Below are 25,486 nucleotides of genomic sequence, written 5' to 3' on the forward strand. Positions count from 1 at the left end.
CGTCAGGCATTTTTGTCACCGCACTCAAACCTGACTAATAGAGACATACACTGTTTCTGTCACTAGAGAAATTGTAATATCTACCCCCACCTTCCCCCATTTTTTTCAGACGAGGTCTTACTATGTAGCTTTGGCTGGCCTGTAATTCACCACATAGGCTGGCCTCAAATTTACAGAGATTCACTTGCCTCTGCCTTCTGCTAGATTTAAAGGCATGTGCCACCATGCCCAGCCTCTCTCTCTCTCTTAAATGGCATTGCCTTTCTTTCCAAAGAGAAAGCCAGCAGCCTGGGCTACAAAGCCAAATTCTGTCTCTAAAAACAAACCAGTCTAGTCCAGTTACTTGCTTGATAGAAAGTCTCACATTCTGGATTGTGTGAGGTTTCCTTAAGATTAATAAAACCGGAAAAACATTTTTGGCAAGTGCCTTCCTCAGAGGATGTGGTATGCATTTTAGTATGTTGCTACTGCCAGGCAACTATTGGTGATGCCCACAGTATGCATTCAACCAGCACTTGCCAAAGAAATGACCTTGTACCTGGCAATTGCCTAAGAGCTTAGGAATTTGATTTCACATATCCAGACCTTGGAGGCCCACCACTGCCCTAGAAACAGAGTAGAAAAGTGTGTTGGAACCTATAAGGTGACCTGACCTATGGCCCAGCGGATCCAGAGAAGGCTGTGGGGACAAACTCCCTGTATGAGATGATTTCTGGGTGGGGCTGAGTTCCCGAGTTTTGGACTCAAGGCCATGATGCATTTAACGTACGAGAGCCTCTATGCAGCTGGCTGGTCCTCTTCCCTGTGGGACACGGGGCTCCGTTTCAGCTGTTCTCCTGTCCAGTTCTTCATATTATCCCAATTCTATATTCTGGGTATTTTTCTTTTCACGTTGGTTCTAAAATTCAACCCATTCAACTCCCGCTAAGTCATCGGCTTCTGTTTATGGAATTTTCTGTCTGTCCAACAGCACCATAATGAGGATAATGAGGCGTCACTGTCCAATTTGGGGGCTTACAAACTAATTACGACCAAAAGCTGGGATTCAAGTCTTTGTCTATAAATACTAATACCTCTATTAGTTTTATTTTTAAACTTTTTTTTTTTTTTTTTTTTTCCGAGACAGGATTTCTCTGTGTAGCTTTGCGCCTTTCCTGGATCTCGCTCTGTAGACCAGGCTGGCCTCAAACTCACAGAGATCCTCCTGCCTCTGCCTCCCAAGTGCTGGTATTAAAGATGTGTGCCACCACTGCCCGGCCTCTATTAGTATTTTAAGACATTAAATTGTGTATGTGGATTAGGAGATTTTCCCAGGGGAAACTATCTTCCACGTGTTTCCTTATTCTGAAAGCAAGCAAGAGGACCCTTTACTTACTGAAGTTAAACAAATAAGAATATGGTCTGATGGGGGCAAGGCAATGTCTAGTTTGGAGTAGAACTTACTTTTGGTAAGCCTGATTCTGGCTTCCATCCTTTCACCTTGATAGAGGAAAAAGAACCTAGAAGCTAAGCCAATGAGGAATACAGAAACGCAGAGGCATGGGCGGGCACACTCTGGGCTCTGTCTTCTCTAACACAGGCAGCACAGGGAGAGGGTGAATGGCGATCCTCTTGTCTTGGGAATAGGTCTCCACAAGTCCTCAGGGCAATGGTGATGGATACCTTCCACTTTTCTGAACCCACTTTGCCTCTGCCTTCCTAATCCTGGGATTCCAGGCATGTGCTATTATTTTTATCTAGTTGGATTTGTTTGTTGAGATAGTCTTAAGTAGCCACAGCTGGCTTCAGACTTACTGAGAGTAACTTTGAATTTCTGATCCTTCTGCCTCTACCTCCCAAGTGCTGGGATCACAGATATCCACAACCATGCTGTTTTATCTGATGTTAAGAATCAAACCCAGGTTTTCGTGCATGATAGATAAGCATGCTACCAATTGAACTACATCCTCAGCCCTGGACTTTGAACTTTTAAAGACACCAATGTCTGTGCAGGTGGCCATGGAAGCCAGAAGAGGGCATCAGGTTGTGAGCTACCTGATGTGGATGCTGGGAACTAAACTGTAGCCCTCTATAAGAGCAGCAAGGTACTCCTAATCTCTGAGCCCTCTCTCCAGCTCCCTTCCCTTTTTATAAGTTCAGGTATTTTGTTACAGCAATGGAATATTAACTACCTTATCCACTATTTAATATTTTGTAGTACTTTGTATGTACCAGGAACAGAACTTCGTGCACCTCACAACTACCATATAAATGATATATATCCTATATCCTATAAAAATTCAGGCTAGGAAGCAAGCTGTGGGGGGGGTCAGTGATTTGTGGAAGGTCATATAAATCCAAGTACAAGCATGATTCCTTTGCAGCCGGTTTCATAAATTTCTCAGGGTTTACAGCATGGAACACAGTGAAGGTACATGGTAAATACCCCATGTAAAAAGCATTTCTACTTTGATTTGATTCAACTATAAACCTCTGCAAGAAGGAATTCTATTCATAGATACCGTTACCACTGGCACAAAAAGAGACGGAGGTAATTCGGGGCGGGGGAGACCACAGTCTAATATCTGAACACAAGGACTCTGCTCTCAACCTCTGAAACACATCCCACAGCACCACTGCCTAGTTCTCAATAGATGTGTGTTCACTATTATTCTCTCTAAGGTGATTCCTTGCTTGTCACACACTGGCCACTTCCCACTTCTGAAGGGGGAGTGGGACCACAGAACCAAGACCAAGAAAATGATCCAGGCTGCTTTTTGATGAGACACACAGGAACACCAGCCATCGAAATAAACTTCCACTTTATTTTACCAAATATAATTTATCAGTTAAGTCGACATTTGTCAATTCAGTTATAGCAACTATAAATAATTCTCTTAAGACACAGTTCTGTAACTTGGGAAGAATATGAAAGTAAACCAATTTTGTTTCTTCCAGTCAGGCCAAAGTACATGCAATAGGTGCAACCGGGAGAGAAGAGAGGGGTCTCCTGCTGGTGGCACCCCCCTCTCCGGCCTCCTCTGCTCACATACGCTGAGCCTGGGTGTGCCTACCTTTCTGTTTTCTAGGCAAAGGGAGAGGGACGCTTCAGTCTCCAGACAACCTGATCCAACACCATAAATCAGGATAGGGGATGTGGCTGGGGAGCCCGGGGTCACAGTCTTGGGGTGTGGTGCCTGTACAAGTCTGTGTTTTGGGGTGGAGTGAGGCCAGGGGGAAGACCAGAAACAAGCCCAGATTGGTATTAATCTGCTCGACACAACTCCAGCTAGATAATCTCTATGACTCCTTCCAATTCGAAGGTTCTAGGATGTCAGGTAATGTGGGAGGGGATGAAGGTGAGAAGTCTCTGTAGGTCCAGGCACAGCTTAGTCCTCTCCTTGCTGACCAGTACTTTAGACTACACAGGGGAAGAGTTTATGGGCTAGAAGGAAGCCTGCAGCCCAGCTGTTGAGCTGCTTGGGGCAATGTGTGGGGGAGGGACTCCAGTTTCCTTCCAATGGTGTACAGGCAGATGTCGAGGCAGCCAACTGACATTCAGCTTGCTCTAAACCCTCTCTTCTGAGTGTGTAGTGAGATGTGCAGAGAAGAGAAGGGGTGGGAGGGCGGGTATTTTAGGACATGAAACTGCCCGAGCAATGGGGCTGGCCGTCACCAGAGTTCAGGTCTAGAGGGAATGAGGCAGAGCTTGCCTTGAAGTAGGCACAGATACCTACAGCGAGGGAACATTTACTGCCAGACTGAAAGGGGCACATGGCCTCTGTAACCTAGGGAATGAGGTGAGGTTAGGGCTGTGATCCCCTTAGCACTGGCTAGTCAATGCTTGGCACTGTACCCAACACAGTGGGCACCCCGAAACTACTGCTCAATGGAGAATTCTTGCAGGCCATGCTGCGGAAAGGCTCATCTACGGGGAGGCCGAGATTTGCTGAATGAATGGATGACGGATGTCAGTGGGCAGGAGCCAAGAGAAAGGCCAACTGACCTCTGGTCTGATAAAATGGATGATTTTAGGAAGTGACAGGCCAAGACACACTATGCGGTTACGTCCTCGTGAGGGAGAGCAGTGAAACACCTCCAGGTTGCATCAATCTCGTTTACCACATTTCCTTGGCCCGCCCCCAATCTTAGAAGCCCATCTGGCAAGCTGTGGGTGGGGAAATGGAGTGCTTGGAGACAATTAGAATGGAGGCTTGAAGAGCCATTAGGGTCTCTCGACTCAGAGGACCTTTGGAAACCTATGGACGACACTGATCCGTCCAGAGCCTGGCCACCGCTCAGTCGGCTGGAAAGCAATCAGGCGGTTGGGCAAGGCACATGTGCGTAGACACAACAGTCAAGTCACCCGACTCTGCGTGCAGGCTTGGCCTGGAACACCACAGTGGTGACTAGTGGGAACTGAAGCAACTTTCTCCTGCCTAGCGCTTTGAAGTTGGTCCATAGCTATAAAAGTACATGTACATGTGGGAGTGTTAATTATCCCTCTGTTCAACCAAACTGAAAACAACCCAGAGCCCACTTACAAAGAGTTTCTCGTTAGGGCCAAGGCTCAGGTTGCTAAAGCTAATCCAAAGGTCCCCCAGATGCCAGGCAGAATGCCAAGGTCCCAATCTACCTCACCTGGAGGCACCCACCATGGAATTGCACTTGGTGATTATCTCAAAAGTCTTCTTTTACTGCTTATTTCAGTCCATCTGTCTCTCCCGAATTCTTGCTATCCGAACCTGGCTCAATGTATAAAAATTCCCATTGAAAATAATGAGAATTTGGTATCAAAGTGAAATCCCAGAAAGATGTGGGAGTGTAGTGTAGGGTGGGGTAGGGGAACAAAAGGGGGAAAAAATCCAAATAGAAAGTGCAGAGGGGTGGGGAGAAGGCTGAGTAGCTAAGCTAGTCCCCAACATCTGTGTCTCTGTCCCCAATGAGCCAGAGGACATGGAAGCTGAGTGCTAGGAGCCCAGTGCCAAGCAGGTCCCCCAGAGCAGTCAAGTATGGGATGGAGAAATTGTCTGGGTCCAGGCCCCGACCCCACATCCAGTGCACCATCCAGTCTGCGATGTACAGGAGAATCAGCACCTGAGGAGAAAGAAGGGCCCTGCCTGTAACCATCGTCTTTCTGCAGGGGGAGCCAGAGGCCACATGGCTGGACTTGTTCAGTGTGGCCCAAGGCTTGGGCTCGTCACCCACCACCTTTTTGCCAGGACAGCTCACACCAAGCCAGGGGCTTTCTAAACTAAATCCTACCCTTACAGGAACTCTGCCCTTGCCTCTAATTCTGGGTCAGACCACTCTTGAGTTACTGCAATTCCGGCCATGTTGGCCTCTCCAGGAGCCTGGTAGGGGCTGGCAAGTAGAGCCAGTTTCTCTTACAAGGATTGCTGTCCTGTCCTCTGGGTAACAGCTGGCTGTCTCTTCACCCTTTCCATCCTGCTGCTGTGGGCTCAAAGAACCTAAGCTTATTTTAACATCATCTGCAAAATGGGTTTATGAACAAGTCAGCTAAACATAAAGCCAGTTCCAGTGCAGAGCAGTTCCAAACGCATTTTGGATTATCTACTACTTCAATTTATCTGGACCCTCGCTTACCTTTTATAATTATAGATGGTCGAGAATAGCCAGGATCAGAATCTAGTTCCTAGGTCCAGGACCCGTAATATCGACTGCAGTGGGGTGTGTGTTACAAACGCACAATCTCAGGCCTACCAGTGGGCCTTCTGAATGTAGTTAGATTTACATGCCCTTTGCAATTGGGACTGCACTTCTAGAACACTAATGCCTGATTTACGGGTCCCCAAGTAACCATGTCTATATCAGAATGAGACTCTTATTTCGTTTTTTTTTAAATGTAATTTTTTTATTTTTATATGCATTGGTGTTTTGCCTGCATGTATACATGTCTGTGTGTGGGTGTCAGGTTCCCTAGAACTGAAGTTACAGACAGTTGTAAGCCACCATGTGAGTGCTGGGAACTGAACCCAGGTCCTCCAGAAGAGCAGCTACTGCTCTTAACCGCTCAGGCACCAACTCCAGAGAACGAGACACTTTCTAATGGTTAGGCTCTGCCATGGTCATTGGGGGGTTTGGGGGAGGTTATTCTTGACTGTACTTTGTAAAGGCTGTGGTATGAAAATTCTGCCTTAAGGGACTCAGGTGCAGAAAGCAGAGATTCCTATTCCCGAACCTTTCACACCCCCTGCTCTGCACACAGCTAGCTACCTTGTGTTCCCGTGGCCCTGGCCCTGGCTTTGCAATCCAGCATCCCTGCAACTTCACAGCCTTTTTGACAGCTGCAGCAGAGTCCCGAAGGAAGAGTGTGACTGGATGTGCACTAGGAGGGGATGGCAGCAGCTGTCTTCACATCGAGCCTCCTGAGCAGCACAGGATACACATGCTGGGGCAGGTGCAAAGGGACCTGGCAGGACTTTGCATGGCGCCAGGGTCGACACTTTGCTTCTCCACAGATTGAGAGAAGAAGGCACAGCTAAGACTGACCACTGGGTCTTATTCATAGATAGGAGATGGAACGAAGCTTTGCCTTCCAACCTGGGCCAAGGGACCTGCAACAGCTGCACCAGACCCCTGGCATACTTATGCTCCCTTCCCACCAGGGGTGCATCTGATTACATCTGCAGGGGAGCGTGGTGACTAGGGTAAGTGATGCTGGGAAGCAGCACATGGCTGATTCTTAGCTCAGCTCTGGCCAAGATTCCTAACACACAATTTTTCTAAGGACTGAGCTGGGGGCTTGGAGGGATAACTGTCTATCAACAGGAGAATAGCTAAACCAAATCTAGCAACGCCACAGGGGTTAGGGACCACGGCAGGGCAGAAAGGCCAGGCTGGATGAGTCTTGAAGCTGGATTTGTCTTGTAAAATGGTTTTGATGCGTGTTCTAGCTGTGGAGCCCTTGGGGCTTTGTGGCAAGGCCAGCAGGGGGCAGGGTATAGGTGGTTCAAGGCCCCCCGTCAAAACCACCTGCCTGAAAACCCTGTGGCTGGTCTATTCCTCTCTCTTTGAAAATGTATCACTGAGGCTGAGCAGAGGATATAACTAGGCTGAAGTCACACAGCATGGCAGGAACCCTTCTAGAGCTACATTCTGAGTTCTCCTGAGTCCTGGCCAGCGGCTATAGAGGAAGAAGTGGAAGAGACCAGGACCAAACTTGGGGTTCTTATTCCCTGTGGGCCCCTGGGCTCCCCTGCTTCTGCGGGGCCATACCTGGAGCAGTGCAGCTGTCATGTAGAATATGATGAAGATGAGGGTGAGGGTGGTGTGCCCGCCCTGCATACAGCTGATGGTGTAGAGGAACACCAGGTGTCCTGGGACCACGAGGAGGAAGAGGACCCGGGCTGAGCGCGAATTCACGTCTGGAAGAGGACAGAGGAAGGAAGACAGGAAGACCAGGAGGTCACAGGATGGCTAATGCCATGTTCTAGGTCATCACACAGCTAGATCTCCAGGGTGTTTCAGGAGAAGACGGTATCTTCTTTGGGATGGACTCTTCACAAGAGCAGGCTCAGCTCGGTAGTGGGTAGCCATCCCAGCCTTGGCCTGGAAGTTCCAACCCCCACTGAGGCTTCGGTAATGGTCACACCCACAAGGCGGGGCTGAGGGAGGACACTGAAGACCCAGGATCCAAATGAGAGGGATCTCTTTGGTTCCTGGACCTTGGACGCTGGAGGTAGACCGAGCAGAGTTCTCCAGAGAACACCGCCAGACTGCGCCATACCTCTGCCAGACCCTACAACCTACCTATCCCTTCATTTGTAAGTTACCCCACAAAATAAACCTCCCTTTTAACTACGTGCCGTGGCCTTAATAATTTCACCAATACAGCTCAGCAGAGGAGAACCTTGAACCCGGGCCCCAGGTGCCTCTCTAGTGAAGTTCCTGTCTGTAGACCCCCTTCCTCTACGGCAGGGATGGACCCAGGAGGTTGAGATGCCGTGGCTGCCATGGTTACCAGGGCTGAAGAAGGTGGTACACGGACTGGGGCAGCGGCGAGGAGTTGGCTCAGAGTTCTCCCCGGGCATGCCGTTCATGTGGAGGAAGGTGGAGATGCGGCTGGCCTGCACAGCCACCAGATTGCCCCCAACACCTGCAGAGAGACACACGGGACTCAGACCTGGCATAGGAAGGACTGGGAGGAAGCCACCTTGTTCTTTGTCTTTTATCTATAGGGGCCCTGTCTTCTTCCTTCACTAGATAGAGTCTATGCAGACGCCGCCTTCCCCTCGCCTGCCAAGAGAGCAAAATATGGAAGAAGACAGGTGCTTCACTGCTTCTTAGGAATCTTCTAGGCTTTCAGCTTCCCTTGTGCACAGGTGTTCCGTGCACCCTTCGAGTGCCTCTGAGGGCGTCAGCAGGGATGTAGCCTGACTGTAGAGCACAGACGCCTGCCTGCTCCACAGCAGGGGCCACAGCCTTCCTTGCCTTGGCCTCTGGAGCTGACCCAGGCACCCGGTGCTCACAAACTCAGCAACCAGCTTCCAGTATGAAGCGTGATCTCTAATCTGGTCCTGCCCCAGTAAACTGCCGGTTACTGTTTGCCTTTTATGTCCCACCCCAACCTAGTCCCTGTCCTTCTCAGCTTTGCCCTGAGCCCTGAGAGGTGGACAGCTGTAGGTCTCTCCCTTGCTGGATGCTTTTACTCGGCTTGTGCAGGGGGAGGCACCAGCAGGTACGCAGGGAGAGGGGCCTAGTGGGGTTTCTTGTTTGTTTGTTTGTTTTTTTTCTAGATCCTTTTCTGCTTTTTGGCAAGAGCTTACTCTTGCAGGGGCAGACCCAAATTCTAACTGGACTTGCACAAGGTAATTTCTGGGTCCCCTTGGCCCTTCAGGGCTAGAGACTTCCATGTTGCTAATTTCTGCATGCCTCATGGTCCCCTGTTGGCCCTTTTACCCCATCTGTCTTTAAGTCTTGTCCTCTCTGAGTTAGATTCTCTAGCCTGCTGGAACCCTGAGTGACACAGAAGCCATGTCCAGCTGTTCCCCAGCAGCCGATGCTAAGGCCTCACCATTAATCACAGGGGTGAAGACAGCCATTCCTGCAAAGTTGGGGTCCGAGACAGTCTTGTCCAAGATGAGGCCGCCCACACTACAGAGACACAAGACAAATGAGACAGAGGCCACTGAGAGGTTCTGCTCTAGTCTCTGGGTTGGGAGACACAGGCCTATCTGACCTTGGGGACAAGGGCAGCAACGTGGCTTTCCCAGGAGTCTCCTTTCGGTCTCTGGTTCTCTTGCACACAACAGTTGTTGCTCCTAATCTCCTGACTTGGCATAGTGACTCTGGTACAAGACGTGTGAGCAGAGCCACCTTCCCGTGAGGACCCTGGCCTCCTGCCTGCTCAGCACTGACTCCTCTATTGAAACAGCACTGGCTCCTGCCTCAGGGAACCAGCTCTCTCACTCCGTCACTGTGGGCCAGGTAACACGGCTTCAGTTGTGGCTCATCTCCCCATCCAAGCGGACAGCTGCACTCCCGAGACCAAATGACTGATACAAGGACAGAACTGTGACCAAGTGAACAGGAAGCAATGACATCCTATACTGGGTCTTTGCTGGGGCAAAGCCTCTCTCTTCTTGCTGGAACTGGGAGGAGTCAGAAGAGTGAAAACCTAGACGGCTGATCACCACAGAGAAAGCAGAGTGAGAACGAGTCCCAGGGACTTGATGGAATTGTGTGCATCCCTGGATAGCGCTGCTTTTTAGTTCCCAAGGCCAAAATGTTCTGCTTTGGAGTGAAACCTAATACAGATGGTTCCTGTCACTTGCAGTAGAAAAGGACACAGGACTGATACTATCGACGCTTTTCCAGAAGTTTCCCTGTTCTAGGGTTTCAGACGGGGTCTATGGTGAGGTGGGAGTGATAGAGGGGTGCATGCATACGAGGGCCCCGGCCTACCTGCTGATGGCCATGGCAATGATGACAGGCTCCCAGCCTGAATACAACACCTCCCTTGTGGCTGGGCTCCTTCGGGCCAGCACCACCCAGACAGGCAGCAGGGCCACAAAGAAGGCGCATACCAGGGGGTAGATGTATCGCCAGTGCTCTGGAGGGTAGAGACCAGAAGGAGATAAGCACCACGGCCCCAGTACCCAGCTTCCCCCAGCTCAGCCTGCAGATGTCCCAAGAGACCGACCAACCCCTCAACAGAAATTCTATCCTAAATGCCTGGACGCGTCGTATCACCTCATCTGAGCATTGCCGAACACCCGGGAGACAGTGAGGCCAGCTCTGGCCACTGTGTAGAGGAAGCAGTGGAGGCAGAGAGCTCTCATTTTTGCTTTGAGACAAGGTCTTGCCACGCAGCCCAAGTTGGCCTGAGTCCCCACCACCACCACCACCATCCTGCTTTCACCTCCGGAGTGGCTGGGCTCATGGGAGTGCACCATCATGCCCAGCTCAGGCAGTACAGTTAACAGAGGCAGACTGTACCTGTCCTGGTCTGATCCCAGAAATCCCCTGCGCCCCCTCCTCTTCTTCAGTTTACAAACCGATTCTAGTCTTCTACCCTTTCCTTATCTCATCCCTCGAAGGGAAACAAAACCCCTAGATGAAGCAGGGATGAGTTCTGAATCTCTCTCCCTTCTGCTGCCTGCGTGTGGGCCCTGAGATGAGTGCCTATCCCGCCTTGCTAGGACGGGGAGGTGTGAGAGACCGTTCAGAGTCAACAGCATAGAAAAAAAAAATCCTCACACGTTTGCAAAGTGGTCCCCACTCGCCCACTGCCACCCCAGCGTCCACCCCAGCCATTCTCAGCGGCCTTAGGCGTACTCAGTTCCAGGTAGAGTCCCCAGCTGATGCCTGAGAGGAGTGCCAAGGTGATGAGGTCGCCCAGGCTGGCGGCGATGGGCGTGGCCACGTTGTCTGGGTTGATCCCGATTTTTCGAGACCCAATGATGACTCCAATCATGATCATACCTGGTGTGAGGAGGGAGAGGCGGGCCAGGCAGGGTGAGAAGGAAGAAAAACCAGCAGCGCCAGCAAACAAACAAAAGGTCGTGGAGGCGCTGGGCGGAGTCAACACCTTGCCAGCAGCACCTCCCCGCTGTGCTTCCTCCCTTCCTTACCCAGCACCAAGGAGGCGATGAAGGCTGTGGCCACGCTGCTGGCGCACAGCAGGAAGGCATGCGGGATGCTGAAGTGGCCATCAGGGATCCAGCCAAAGATGACGGCTGCGATGGATGCCAGGAAGCCCACCACCGTGGCCTGCACCTGGGGAGAGACGTGGTGACGCGGAGGGCCTGGAGCAGAGTTCCTTAGCTGAGGGCACCCAGTACCCAATGGACTCTTCTTAGCCCTGACTCAGCAGGCAGGCAGGACTGGACTCTATCGTCCTTGCAGGGCTAGAAGGATGCCTTTATGTAGTTTTAGCCCTGACCCTCGTACTGGGTAGTGCACCCTGCAGAAATCCAGGACATGTTACTGGCCGGTTGGAGGTCAGTCAGAGTCAAGACCCGGGACTCAAGGGGGAAGACATTCGATCTGCGTGGCCTCCTGGGGAGATGGGACAACAGTGGCAGAGGACAGTCCAACACTCAAAAGCCCCAGAACCACCTCGAAGCCTGGACATGTGACATGGAAGCTGCTGGGGCTCTCCCTAGCTTGGCCGTTTTCCTGAGTAACTAGTCACCTCCTAGTCTACTTTACAGCACGCTGGAGAGCCAGCCGCTTAGGAGCCAGCTGGGCTGACCTAAGCCTTTCAGGGATTCCTGACTAAGGAGATGCTTGGCCTCTTGCCTCTGGTCCATGTTTTCATACCTGGATGAGGGCCATATTCCCCGTGATCATCCGCCAGAGCTCCTTAGGTGTGTCCATTTGTCCAATGTTGGCCTGGAAGAGGGAGGGTAAGGGGTTGGAGTTCGCTGCTCAGGGCCTGGGGTTCTATCAGTTAGACTGGACCAAAGAGCAATGCATATGGCTGAAGACACTGGGGCTGGAATATGAAAGCACCCAGGCAGGTGAGTTCCAGGATGCCAGGGGAGCTGAGGCAGATTCTACTGTGTCTTGTTTATCTAGGTAGCAGGTTCCTGCATGGATCTGCATGCCGCTGAAGCGGCTTGTTCTCCTAGGGAAGGCAAGGTCAGTTGTTGGTCCAGGGCTGAGGCTGCCAGTATTTATTTGGAAAGGAGCGGGTGGCACCAGGCAGGAGAAAGGAAGAGCAGGGGGTGGGTTAGCCTGGCTTCCCTCTACACTGTCTTCTCCAGGCTTGGTCATAGAAGGACATGCCTGGTCTCCTGAGTTTTTAACACCCCTTGCCTCCCAGCCATGGCCTTCTATTGGCCTTAGTCCATGAATGGCCGTGGCAGACAGAAAGGATTGTGGGAGATGGAAACGCCTCTCCTCTTGAAGAACAAGCTGCGATGGGGAAGGGATGGTTTGAAGGTGTGGGGAGGGCCTGGCTCTGCTCCCGACCAGCTGCAGAGTAGGGCTAGAGATCAGAGGAGGCCCCCACCTGCGTGGCTGGAGGGACCAGCGTGATGCCTGCCTGTCAAAGCTGCACAAACAGTCACGAGGCAGGTTGCAAGGCAGGAGGTGGGGCAGGCATCCAGAGATGGCTGGGACATCCAGAGTCCCAGCCTGGGAACCATTCTGGGCAGGGAGGCCCTGCCTGGGGACAGGACACCCAGTCTGGGATCTCCCTTCACGGCTTCCCTTCCCTCCGCAGGCCCAGGCAGTGGTGCGGACACCTACTAGTCTCTGGGTTACCCGTTACCTTCTCCCTGCCCCTCTCCCCTGCTCCCCACAGCTAGGACACTCACTGCAGTGGACAGCCTGGACGCCAGGGTCATTTCCAAGTTCCCCTTGAGTCCCAGCAGTGCAGGCACCAGGATGAAGACCTCTGTCACCTTCTGGAAGACCTCCCAGTGCTATAAGATGAACACAGAGTCCAAGGATTTCAGTACCTCAAAGGACTGGCATTGGAGCTGAACAGAGTGTGGGGTCAGGAACGGGAGGGAGAAGCAGCACCGACCAGCAGGAGCAAGCACACAGGCGCCTTACCTCCCCGTGAGAAGCCCGGGGGGAGAAAAAGCCCAATAATTCCAAAAAGCACAGCCCAACCCCATTCCAGAACAGGAGAGACTCCTAGCCTGACTGTCCCTTCTATATGCTTTCGTGGGCACCTCACAGTGGAGCCACCCCAAGTTGGCTTTTGCCCCAGAACTCTCTGGTAATGTCCTCCCAAACGGCACTCTGCAGCCCCCTTGCCTTAGCCAGTTTCTCTGTGGCCTCAGCCTCGGGAGGTGTTGTCTCAGCTGTGGAGAGCTAGGCTCCACAGGGCTGGGGCCCGGGTGATTAGAACGTTTGTTTGGTTTCTATTTCCAAGGGCTTTGGGTCTCAGCCACAGTGACTTTCCTGAGCAAGCGCTGAATTTAGATGGTACTTCTCCTAGGCTGGTTTGCATGAGATTTTTTATTCTTTACACTCCCATTATCTTAGCTAACATGTGCTAATGTATTTTCTCATCCTAGTCACCTCAAAAGCCAATGAAGAGCTATTTTTATTTCCATTTTGCACATGGGAAAACTGGACGTTCAGAAAAGTACTACCGGGGTTGGGGATTTAGCTCAGTGGTAGAGTGCTTGCCTAGCAAGCGCAAGGCCCTGGGTTCGATCCTCAGCTCAAAAAAAAAAAAAAAAAAGAAAAAGAAAAAGAAAAGTACTACCAACTGGCAGGCAGAGGCAGGATGAGTTCGAGGCCAGCCTGGTCTACAGAGCAAGTTCCAGAACAGCCAGGACTACACAAGAGAAACCCTGTCTCAAAACAAAACAAAACAACAAAACAAAACCAAAACCCAACCAACCAACCAAACAAACAAACAAACAAAAAAGCCCCCTTCGTGGTAACCAAAACTGAGGCTTTCCTAAAGAAGGTTATGCCTCCCTTCTTGGCCCTAAAGGGCCATGGGGTTTTAAGAATGGGCAGCCTGCAGGTTTGTGAAGGGGTGGGGTGGGGCGGACAGCAGGTGGATGTGTGCAGGTTGGTTTGGGTGTCTAGAGACAAGAGGCTGTGATGGGCAGGGCCCGAGTCTCTTACAGATGATACAGGGAGGGCTCTCACGCTGCTCTCTTCGGTATGCTTCCTCACAATGGCCAGCTGGGGCCCGACTAGAGAGCTAGCCCACAGGGCGGTTCCAGCTCCTCTACCCTACTGCTAAAGAGCAAGGCTGCCAGTCAAAACCACAGTGAGATGTCCCCGCACACCTGTCTGTCAGGGTGGCTAAGGGGACAAACGGAAAACACCAAGTATTGTACGGACGTGAACATCAGGACACTTTTACATTATTGGTGGGAGTGAAATGTAGCTACTATGAAAACAGTTTGGCAGTTCCTCACACTAAAAATAAATTGTATATGGTGGATATGCTTGTATCCCCAGCACTTGGGAGGTATAGGCTTTGCTGAAAGTTCAAGGCCAAGCTATCTACATACCAAGACCCTGTGTTAAAAGATAAATGAGCGAGATGGTTGTGGCGCACACTTTTAATCCCAGCACTGGGAGGCAGAGGCAGGTGGATTTCTGAGTTGGAGGCCAGCCTGATCTACGGAGTGAGTTCCAGGACAGCCAGGGCTACACAGAGAAACCCTGTCTCAGAACAAACAAACAGGCTGGGGTGATGGCTCAATCAGTAAGGTTCCTGTTGCACAAGCCTGAGTTCCTGAGTTGGATTCCTAGTGCTCACATAAAAAGCCAAGCACAGCAGTGCATGTCTGTAACCCCAGCACCAGAGCTTGCTGGGCCTTGAGGATCACTGGCTCACCAGCTTAGTCAACCAGTGAGCTCCAGGTTCAGTGAGAAACTCCATCTTTAAAAAAAAAGGGGGGGGTTGGGGATTTAACTCAGTGATAGAGCGCTTGCCTAGCAAGCACAAGCCCTGGGTTGGGTCCTCAGCTCTGGAGAAAAAGAAAAAAGAAGGAAAAAAAAAAAAAAAAAGGAAGTGGAGATGGGTCTGGAGATGGCACAGTGATTGAGCACTAACTGCTCTTGCAGAAGACCCAGGATCTATTCCCAATATCCATGTGGTGGCTTACAACTGTCTATAACCCCAAGAGATTTGACACCCTTTTCTGGCCTTTCCAGACACCAGGCATGCGCGTGATGCAGGTAAAACACCCATACACAAAAAATAATACTAACCCCCACCACCACCACCACCACCAACACCAACAACAAAACCAAACCAAACACCAAACAAATGGTGGAGAGCAGCAGAGAAAATGTCCCATGTTGACCACTGGCTTCCATGTACACATATATACCCATTCAACACGTATACAATCCATGTAATGCATACACAGATATGAAAGACTGATTAAATAAGGATGGCCAATGTGATCTAGCAATCCTGGAACTTCTCCAGACTACTTGCCCTCAAGTCCTAACTATTTATCCAAATAACTGAAAGCAGGATCTTAAAGGGACATTTGTTTACTGTTAGTAGCTCCACTTACTCATGACCGCCGAGAAGTGGAGCTACCCAAATGTCCACCAGCAGCTGAGCAGACCAGTACAGGAGGGCATGACAATACCGAAGTATGACTCAGCCTTGAAAAGGAAGTCCTGTTCCATGCTACAACATGGATGAGTCTTGAGGACATTATACTAACCAAACAGCCACAACAAGGCAAAAACTGTATGATTCCACTTATAAGAGCTCTCTGGAGTAATCATCACATTCATAGGAAAAAAAAAAAAAAGACCGAATTGTGGTTGCTAAGGGCTGAGGGCCTAGAGAAAGGAATTAGCATTATATAGACAAAGAGTATAAGTTAGAGAAAATGGAACTGAGAACACACTTCACACACCTCAAGATGGCTACCGTGTAGTTTCATGTTATGTGACTTCCCACAACATTAAAAACAAACCAATGACCCAGATGGTATGTCTGTAATCCTAGCATTCAGAGGCAGAGGCAGGAGGCCTGGGAGTCTGAAGATAGCTGGAGGTACAAAGACAGACTTTAATCTCAAGAAACAAAACAAAGTCGGAGGTGGCGGCGCAAGCCTTGGATCCCAGTACTCGAGAGGCAGAGGCAGGTGGATCGTTCAAGGCCAGACTGGTCTACGAAGTGAGTTCTAGGACAGCCAGCGAGGGCTGTTACACAGAGAAACCCTGTCTCGAAAAAAAAGCAAACAGAACCTAACCAAAACCAAAACCAGGATTCATGAGGCCATCAGAGGGAGCTGAGGTCAGGGAGCAGAGGCTAAAACACCAGAAGGTCCTACAAGGCAAAGGATCTTGACTTTTTGTTAGTGTTCTTGGGGGTATATGTGCAGTGAGTAGGATCCAGAGAATAGCTCATTTCTTCAGGGCTAGAGGTCCAGGGCCTAGGATTCTTCTCAGCATCTCCTGAAGGACCTAGACTCTCTGAAGACTCCTGTGGGGGAGAGGCACTCCCCGTCCACAGCAGTTCTGGCCTTGCAGCTATTGCCCCTGTGAGGTGCTCATGAGCCCTGGGAGTGTTACTCTTGGACAAGGCTGGGGCACACACCCCTGCGGATCCAGCTCCCTTTAGCTGAGGCCCAAACAGCCTTGCCCGACTCAAACTGGATAAGCAGCTTCAGAGAGGGAAGAATTCTTCCCCTCCCTTGACAAATGTGCTGACTGTGGGCTTTTGGAGCGCTCTCAGAACACAGCCCCACATCTTATTCTCACCCCAAATGCTTGCCTACCTGTGCCCGGGCTGCTAGCTTTCTGAAAGTTCAGCTCTCCAGAGAGTGAAAGCAATGGGCATGTGCCAGTGAAAGGGAAATGTCCCAGAAGGGAACACTGAAAGTATATGCAAGGGACATTTTCTGAACTGTTTGTAAGGGGTATATAGCATATCTTTATTATCAAGGGGGAAAAAAAAGATGCAGCTGGGCATGGTGGCATGTGCCTGTAAGTCTACCATTCAGGATGATGAGGCAGGTTGTGAGTCTGAGTCTAGCCTGGGCTACCCAGCAACACGACCTTGGGGAAAAGAATGTATAAAGTTCAGTTAACCCCTCTAGCTGCCAGCATAAGCATCCCTAATTTTCTCCTTCCAATACATACGTGTCCTCTGCTTTTAACTATAGGGGCATCTATAAGTTGTGGAGTTTTGGAAGGGATGAGATGGGACAGAGGGGCAAGGAAAAGGTTCAGAGTCAGGAGCAGTCCCATGCAAAAGTCTTCCCAACTCATGGAATATAGCCTAGAACTCCCAACATCTGACCTTTTGATCCAGCAAAGCCCTAAGCTGGCATTTGGGACAGAAGAGCCAATCAATCCCTCCATCTATTTTTCCTACTCACAAGACCCTCTCAAAAATGTAGTTCAGACTGGGAGTCTATGACCTGTATGCACGTATAGGATTCTGGGAAGCAGAGCCAGTCAGAAAGCAGGGTGGACCTGAGGATGAGGATGGAGTGGTATAGATGAAAGTGGTTTTTCTTACTCCTTTGGCCTAATTCAGGCCCATCCTGTTCACCCTGGCTTAGAGTATCTACCTCTGAAGTCAAACCAGCCAGCTGAGTCATTAGCTAAGCTACCACCCATACCTTCCCGTACCAATGGGGATGGAACAGGGTCCAGGAAGCTGCTTGGCTTGGAGGTTAGTGGGGAACAATTATGGATTTTTTTTTTTTTTTTGCTTCTCAGAATCTGAGGCCCTCTTCTCTTTGTTCTCTCTCCTCGATTCCTGATACTCTGAAAGTATGGAATGTGATGAGACAGTGGGCCTCCACACTCAAAACTAACCCTGACCCAGAGCAATTAATTGCCCAAGCCTCCCAGCTCAGAGCTTCTTGCTGTGACTCCTTCCTTGGCCATCCAACTTGCTCTTCCACCTGCCACCTCATTCGCCAGAGCCTCCTGCTCCAGAAACACATCAGCAAAGTCAGGAAGAGATAGAATCAAGACATTGAAAGGACCCAAACTCCCAGATTCTAGCCCCAGGCACCAAGCTGCCCAAGGACTTTTCAGGCAGTCTTGGGTCAGGCTGGATCACAGTTTCCATCTGCTAGAGACTCATCCCAGGCATCCTGGAGGTATCCAGGCAGAGGGGCCTCAGGGCAATGCCTGCATGGACAGAGCTATGCACAGCATGGGAAAAGGAAATGGGCCCCGACAGCACACAGAAGGCAGAGATGGGCAGAGCAGAGGTGGTCAAGGAAAACAGCATCAGAGTGTCTTGCCCAGGGGCTCCAGCAGCCTCCATACCACTTCCCCAAGGCCATGCCACCACCCAGGTCCATCTTTGAAGGCACTTTGGAGACCCAGCAAGTGCATTAAAAAAGAACTGGAGGCCCCCTCTTCCAATCTAGTTGAGAGGTCCTGTGGAGATCACACACTCCCTCCTGCCACCCATTCCTCACAAAGTTTGATGGCCACAATGCCCTGCAGGAGCCCAGGCACGGGCAAGCTCAAGGCTCCTATGCAGTCTCTTTCTGAAGCCAAAAACTGGGCTCGCTCCTGCTTCCCTTGCACATACTGGCTGCGGTGGGCCAGTCGGAAGAGACTACAGTCTGCTCTCCTGCTGTACTCTGGAAAAACCTATGCTCCTTATTTCACTGAGGAGGCTACTGCACACGTGGAGCACAGCAAGAGGTCAGACAAGAGATAGAAGAGGGTCTTCTAGGAAAAGCCCAGTCTTGGCTGCAGAGGGAAACGTGGGTCAAGGTATCTGTGCTAAGGCGGTCTGAACCACAGGGCCCTTGAACAACCACCAGATGGCCCCATCTTAGACACGTCTAGACTGTCTCCCTGGAGGTTGTTTTATCCGGTGAGGGGAGGACACAGGTGTGAATCCTGCATCCAAGAACATCTACCATCCATCCCCACCACTTCCCTGGATGTGGAGTAAACGTCTTCCTGTGGCTCCCTGCCCCTGTGCTTCAGGACTCACCCACTCCAGTGTTCTTGCTGTAGCCATCTGCGGACCCTGCTTTAGCCCAGCTGTGGGGGGATCATGGGGGGGAGGGGCACAAGGACAAGCCAGTCACTGTCATCTATACCAACCGAACCCTAGCTCTGGTATAAGCCAAGATGCCACACCGAGGGAGATGCCAGCCCTCCGTGGGCATGCTGGGCAGTTCCAGGTCCCCTACTATCTAAATCTCTCCATGTCTCAGGGCCACGGGCAAAAGGCAAGACATCAGAGGACTGTTCCTACTCTGGAACCCTGACATGCAGGATCACAGGGGCTGATCTTCCTCTCCCTTTGACTCTGGATCACTTTAAAATCTAATGCCAATTGTTCTGGTTCCCAGTCTACCCTGCTCTTCAAGACAAGACAAAACCAGCAGGCTCCTCAGTCTTAAGCCAGGTTGCAAATCCCCACCATAACAAAGGTTACAGACACAGGCCCTAGGAGAGATGACCAGTGGCATATCCACGGCACCGCTTCCCACCTACAAAATGGAGAAGAATGTCTTTTTCCTACTTTTTAGGCCTACAGGAAAGACCCTCCATATTCCCTCCCGCGCCACTATCGTTATCCAGAAACTAAGCTAAGTGTCTCCTAGTTCACCCCAGGATGCTGGCTCTGCAGCCCCCTTGTTTTCATCTTGTGGCGCTGGGGATGGGAGATGGGGCTTTGTGCATGCCAGGCAAGCACTGTACTGCTGAACTACATCAACAGTTCTGCAGCTCTTTATAGGCACGGAGGCAGAACTCAAAAAGTGGTAAGAATGAGAACCAGGAGTCTCAGAAAGGAGAGGTGAGGCACAGACTACAAGACCAGGCTCAGCCCCCCCCCCCTTCCTCCCCCTACTCTCAGCACCAGGAAGAGAGGCAGGGGGAGGAGTCCCCAGCTCTGGATTGGCTTCCTAACCTCCATGTAGGAGCAGTCCTCACAATAACAGGTTTGAGGAGAGGGGAGGCAGCATCCGGCACTTTTGCAAGCTATAAATATTCTCGCGAGCTTCCAAAGCTGGAAGGTTCGCCTGCAAAACTCAGGGTCTACATGGACATTTAAGACAGCACCTACAGCCAACCCACCTTCAGCCCCCTGGGACCGGCTACCGTAGTCTCTGTGTGCCTGGCTTGCAGCATTAGCTGGGCGCAAGGAAGGTGATACTGAGCTTCATACTCTTTGGGGCTATGTCACAGTGAGGGAAGCCTGGGTGGGAGGAGTGGTGGTCCCCAAGGCCCACGGGCCAAAACACCTTCTGCCTCTGGACTCTGGAGTACCTAGGATAGAGCCAGCATTTAGCAGGCTCTGGATACATCCTGATTAATTCAGATGAGCCTAGAACTGGGTGCCTCAGTGAGCTCCAACAACTTTTACTTAGAAACAAGACTTCCTCTCTTCAACCTGGGCGCTCTTGGTAAGTCCTGACTCACAGTGCACTATATACAGCATGCCCCCGTCCTGGCTCTTAGCTCTCAGGTCCTACCAACTCTTACTGTTCTTTGTACCCACTCCTAGTCCCATGAATTGCCCTGTTGGTCCAGAGGAGGTTCACGCCAGATGAGGAGCAAAGAGAGATGGTTCTGCCCAGGTCTAGTTACATCCCTGGGCACTTACAGCCTTTTCAGATCTTAACACCACCTTCCCAAACCATCCTCACTCACCACGGAGACTGTGCCAAGGATGCATGAAGATAAGAAACACAAAACACCTTAAGAGCTTTCTCACTGGACCTGGGACCCTCCTGACAGCCGAGTAAATTCCTGCCCAGCAGGGGAATGGGAGAAAGGCTTGAAAAGGCGCTTTCTATCACGGGTATCCTTGAAACCTCCAGTAAAAGGAAAGCAGGCAGAGATGAGACCCATCTAGATGTCTCCTACTGAGCTGGACTCCACAGCACTGAGGCGTCATGGCAAGCAACAGCCCTGCCTCTCTCTCCTCCTTTCAGCCTGAGATCTGGAGTTATATCTGTTCCTGTTAGGCGACACTGCCCTGAGCACCTCCCTGGGGCTACCTGGCTCCTTGCAGGCTTCTGTAGAAAGTAACAGGGACCACGATGAAACCAAGGACGTGATCCAAAGGGAAATAGTATTCTAGGAAGCAGCAGCTGCTTCTGACAGAAGCAGAGAGGAAGTTCCAAGAATCAGTTTCCCAGAAGGCCGCCGTAGCGAGGGCTTGCTAGTAGAAGCTGTCCACTAGGGCCTTACCTGCACAATGTCCAGCACCATGCCAGCTGCCACGGTCCCAAAGCCTGCCAGGAGGAAGGGGAACAGCACTTGCAGTCCAATGGAAAAGGAGGTCTCCTTGAGCGGGGAGGGTGGCGCAGGGCCGCGGTCCGTGCTGACGTCACTTTCATTGCTCTGGCTCCCGTTCTCCAGCAGCGCGTCCTCCTCCCGGACTCCCTTGGCGTTAGCTCGAGACTCAATCACCACCACCTCCACCCCAGCCCCATCAGGCCCCAGGAACTCTGAGGTCCCAGCCAAGGGCTCTCGCCCAGGGCCATCCGAAGAGCATGGAGAGGGAGTCGGGCCAGTACCGTTCGGCTGGTGGATGTCCTTTGGCTCTGGCTTAGAGGACATGACAGGCAGGGAGGAGAGGAGGGGGGAATTTATTTATTTTCCTTTCTCTCTCCGACTCTAACTCGGGAAAGAACTTAGTCTTGGGTTGAGCCCAGGCTTGAGTGCCGCGGGACCTCTTCCCACGGCTCTCCACTCCTACCTAGCACTGTAAAAACTGATCTACCAAAAGGCAGCCCCATCAAGCGCTGCAGCACGGAGCTGGAAGGAAACAGACTCCTCACACCAGATGCAGCGGCTGCCACTAGGGGTGCGGGTGCAGGCCCCCAGCTCTGCACTGGGCTGGGGGAGTCTTTGGTTCTCAGTGGCCAGCTCCTCCTCCGAGCAGGGGCACGCAGAAGAGAAGGACTCAGCCTTGAGTCTGCGGTGCCTGCTGCAGCAGCCCTTCCCTTGTGAAAAGCTGAACGCGTTCAGATTGTTCAGAACACAGCCTCAATCTGAGGCTGGGGCTTCTTCCCACTCCTGCTGGGTGTCTTCAGCTTCCCGCAGCACCTTGGGCTCAGCTGGTCCCAAAACAGTGTCTGCTGTCTTTCCCTTCTCTCCCAGAGGTCTCCTCCCTTCTTGAGAAGATCTTGTACTTTCTCGGTTGCCTGGTCCTTAAAGTCACAAGAATTTGTGCAGAACACCTTATGTGGGAGGAAGGGAAAAAAAGAGGAGAAAAATGTTAGTCTATAGTAAATCCCAGTTCCTACTAGGATAGATGATCTCCAGAGCATGTAGTAGTCTGTTAAAGAGATGGCTATTTGCTGTTCTTTTCCCACTAAAATGACACGGTCCTGCCCCACTTGACGTGGAGGCCCAGTAGTTCTCATCCCAGGATCCTCTCGGACAGCAAACAATGACCCCACAGAAGACATTGTGTAGGAGACCTCGGCATTGCCCACTGCACAACCTGGGATGGGCAGGGTTGTTCCCAGGAGTTGTCTTCTCAAATCTTGATAAAAACTCAGTATTAAGTGTCATTCCTTAGTAGTAAGTCACAAATTCAGACGCAAAGTCCCTCCATTCACTCTGTGAATGACTTCTCCCAAGACAGCGACGGCAAGGAGGCAAGATGGGGCAAACAAATAGGGAGAGTGATCACTGAGAGAAGCATCCCCAGACTCTAACTGCCCTAGCCCTCCCAAGAGGGAAAATGCCAGGACTCACCAGAGCAAGCCTGCCAGACCAAGGCCAAGAGCCAGAGGCCTACTACCTACTCATGCCCTTGAGAGTCAACAGTGTTACAGAAATCTCAGAGACCGAGCCTGCCCCAGGCTCTGTCTACACCACTCTCCCTCTACTCTTGGCCGAGTGAGCTTGTCCGATACGATAGGATACAGTTAATAAGGCTGAAGAGGCAGAGGGTGAAATTACTGGTTATTATATACATATTCTGGTTACCTAGGCTCCCCCGTTCCCTAGGGTTACCAGCAGCTGGACATAGTGCAATTCTTAAAAACAAACACCAGTAAAAGGTGAAGAAGGAGGAAAGAAAAACAAAGGAAGGCAAACCCAAAGTGTCCCAGGCTAATATGCATTCACTCCCAAATCATGTCTCTGTCTTTCCCCGCTCCACTTTTCTCTGCTTAAAGGAAACCCCTGGCCCTGATTCCAACTTGCTGCATTTCACCAGCCTGGCTCTCAATAGTAAAACATTTCCAGACGGTTTTGCAGGTATCATGGACAGGCTGTTAGTATTCCAAACACTCACGATTAGTCAACTCCAGTTTGGTTAAGGCTGAATCAAACTCTAGGGCCCAAGTTATGAGTCTTCCATCTACTCGGTCGCCAGCCAAGCCACCTTAACACAGCACCGTTGTTTTCAAAGATCCTCACTAGTCAGCCGAGAGGAAACACAGTTGAGTCCACCGCGCCCATGCCAGAAAAGTTTCTGAGTTCGTTCGCTAAAACCTGACACCACCACCCCTCCCATCTCGCTGGCAGGCCACTTGACCAGGAAGGGGGCTAGCAAGGGGGGCAGGCCAGTCCCTTAACTACATCACCAGTAAGGACACTACCGATGGGCCTCAGGCCCTAGGACGCCCCATATCCTTCCTAGGAGGGGATGGACAAAAAGGACCTGTTTGGGTATCCCCAACTACAGGGGTGGGGTGGAGGAGTAACTGGACGGCTTCCGCCGTCTCCCTGCAACTCAGACTCTGCAAAAGCATTGCGTGCTGGAGCCCCGGTCCTCCCCCACCTACCCCAGACCCAACAACACTGACCTGCGCCTCGCTGGGGATGAAGGGCGCCTGGAGAGTGGCAGCAGGGGCCCGCGGTATCGGGGGATGTAGGGTACCCCCTCTTCTCATCACTCCTCCCCCTTAGCCGTCCTCCTCGAGCCCCAGCATGTGCCCCGCTACACTCCCAGCCAAGGCGAGCGTTCAACCGCGACACCCGGCTGGCTACATTTCGCTTCTGCCGTCCTACGAGGCCGCTGCTCCGATTCCACGATGGAGAGGTGGCCTGGAGGGCAGGATATTCCGCCTCGGGCCGGCGGGGACCGGACGGGGCCTGGGGTGCCGAGCTCGCTCGCCCCCAATCGCCTCTTGCCCGCGGACTTCGACAAGAGTGGTTGGCTGTGGGTGGCAAACGTGATCTGGGGCAGAGCGGGTGGCAACCCCCCTCCATCCAAAAAAAAAAAAAAAAAAAAAAGATTCAAGATGGACAACTGCATCAGCCAATCAGAGCAGGAAGAGGGGCGGGCCCCGCCCCGGCCACGCCCATTTCCCGCGCTTCGTGAGCGGGGGCGGGGGGAGGATCGGAGCCGAGCGACGGGAACTCGGTGTCGGAGGGTGGCGTGGGCTCACGCTGCTCGAGCGCGCTGCCCGGTGGTGCGCGCCTGAGTTCCCGTGGCCTCGCAAGGCGAGCACGCCTGTACACACGTACCCCTGCATCTAGACTAGTTCTCGGGAGGCTCTGGCCTTCCGGAAGACCCGAAACCACCCCAGCGGGCCGGCCAGCTGGCGATCGCGCGGGCCCCGGCAGCCATCGCGTGTTCCTTCCCGGCGCCCAGTCCCTACCTTCTTCTTGGGCACAGTTCTTTTTCCTCAGGCTCGTTATCTCTCCCTCCAGGTTCCGCGATCCTCTCTGAGCGACTGGCCGAACCCTAACGAATCTGCCTTTAATAAAGTTCCAGCCTTCAAAGGGGTGGGGATGGGCAGGCTGGAGGGAAAATTTGTTAGCCTCTTGGCTGGGGCCACACACACCACCTGCGGTAAAGGGTGGAGGGGAGCGGGCTGCCTTTGACCAACTCGTGGCCCCATGGGAGAGCTGTCTCCATCCCGGGCGAAATGAAGTCCAATTTTCCCTGACGCATCTTATGGGATCAAAGAGTAGAGTGTTTTCACCCCCGCCTTTTTTTTTTTTTTTTTTTTAACCACTTCCTCCCTGGAGTGTCTCCACCTCATCAACCCAAACTCAGTACCAGTTCTCTTTGGGATGTTTTTGTGCAGGGGATGTGACCCCCCATAAAGGAACTCCCATCCCCAGGATTTCCCTTCTTGTCGGTGGAACCTGTGACCAGTGGTTCCTTCCTGCCCCTTTACCCCCTAGAAAGGGCCTGGGGGCAATTGAACATACCTCCAGACCTTGAATGAGGATGGGAGCAGAGATGTATCTTGCTGGCAACCAAGCTTTTGGCACACATGTGCTACAGTAACCTGAGCGGGCCAATCTTTTGGACAATGATGACAAATGTATCCACACAAGCCTGCCCCCACCTGCCAATCCAGCATCCCTGGGTTCAGCTCAGCTACTGGGACATCAAAGGCCTACATTTTTGTTGTTGTTGTTTTTCGTTTTGTGTTGTTTTTCGTTTTGTTTTGTTTTTCGAGACAGGGTTTCCCTGTGTAGCTTTGTGCCTTTCCTGGAACTCACTTGGTAGCCCAGGCTGGCCTCGAACTCACAGGTCTGCCTGGCTCTGCCTCCCGAGTGCTGGGATTCAAGGTGTGCGCCACCACCGCCCGGCAGGCCTACATTTTTTAAGGACATTAAGCAAATGTCATTGTAGTAGAATCCCAATTTTGGCTTCAAAGCCGAACCTGTG

General features: G+C 51.7%; 1 protein-coding gene across 2 annotated transcripts; it reads right to left on the reverse strand.

Moving 5' to 3' along the window:
- Nucleotides 1–2,784: 2,784 nt before the first annotated feature.
- Slc41a1 (solute carrier family 41 member 1) lies at nucleotides 2,785–24,614 on the reverse strand. 2 transcript variants are annotated; one of them, XM_036202454.1, is made up of 11 exons: nucleotides 24,462–24,614; nucleotides 21,088–22,082; nucleotides 12,768–12,875; nucleotides 11,767–11,838; nucleotides 11,076–11,220; nucleotides 10,780–10,926; nucleotides 9,907–10,054; nucleotides 9,017–9,096; nucleotides 7,964–8,098; nucleotides 7,219–7,367; nucleotides 2,785–5,076 (listed from the first exon to the last, which is right to left on the reverse strand). In XM_036202454.1, exons 2-11 carry the CDS (start codon nucleotides 21,457–21,459, stop codon nucleotides 4,891–4,893), a joined length of 1,542 nt encoding a protein of 513 aa, XP_036058347.1. In that variant the 5' UTR covers nucleotides 21,460–22,082; nucleotides 24,462–24,614; the 3' UTR covers nucleotides 2,785–4,890. The 2 variants fall into 2 exon arrangements, with proteins under 2 accessions (XP_036058347.1, XP_036058346.1); XM_036202453.1 differs by lacking the exon at nucleotides 24,462–24,614 and adding an exon at nucleotides 23,664–24,056.
- Nucleotides 24,615–25,486: the final 872 nt, after the last annotated feature.

Source organism: Onychomys torridus, chromosome 11 (assembly GCF_903995425.1).
Source record: "Onychomys torridus chromosome 11, mOncTor1.1, whole genome shotgun sequence".
Classification (NCBI taxonomy): domain Eukaryota; kingdom Metazoa; phylum Chordata; class Mammalia; order Rodentia; family Cricetidae; genus Onychomys; species Onychomys torridus.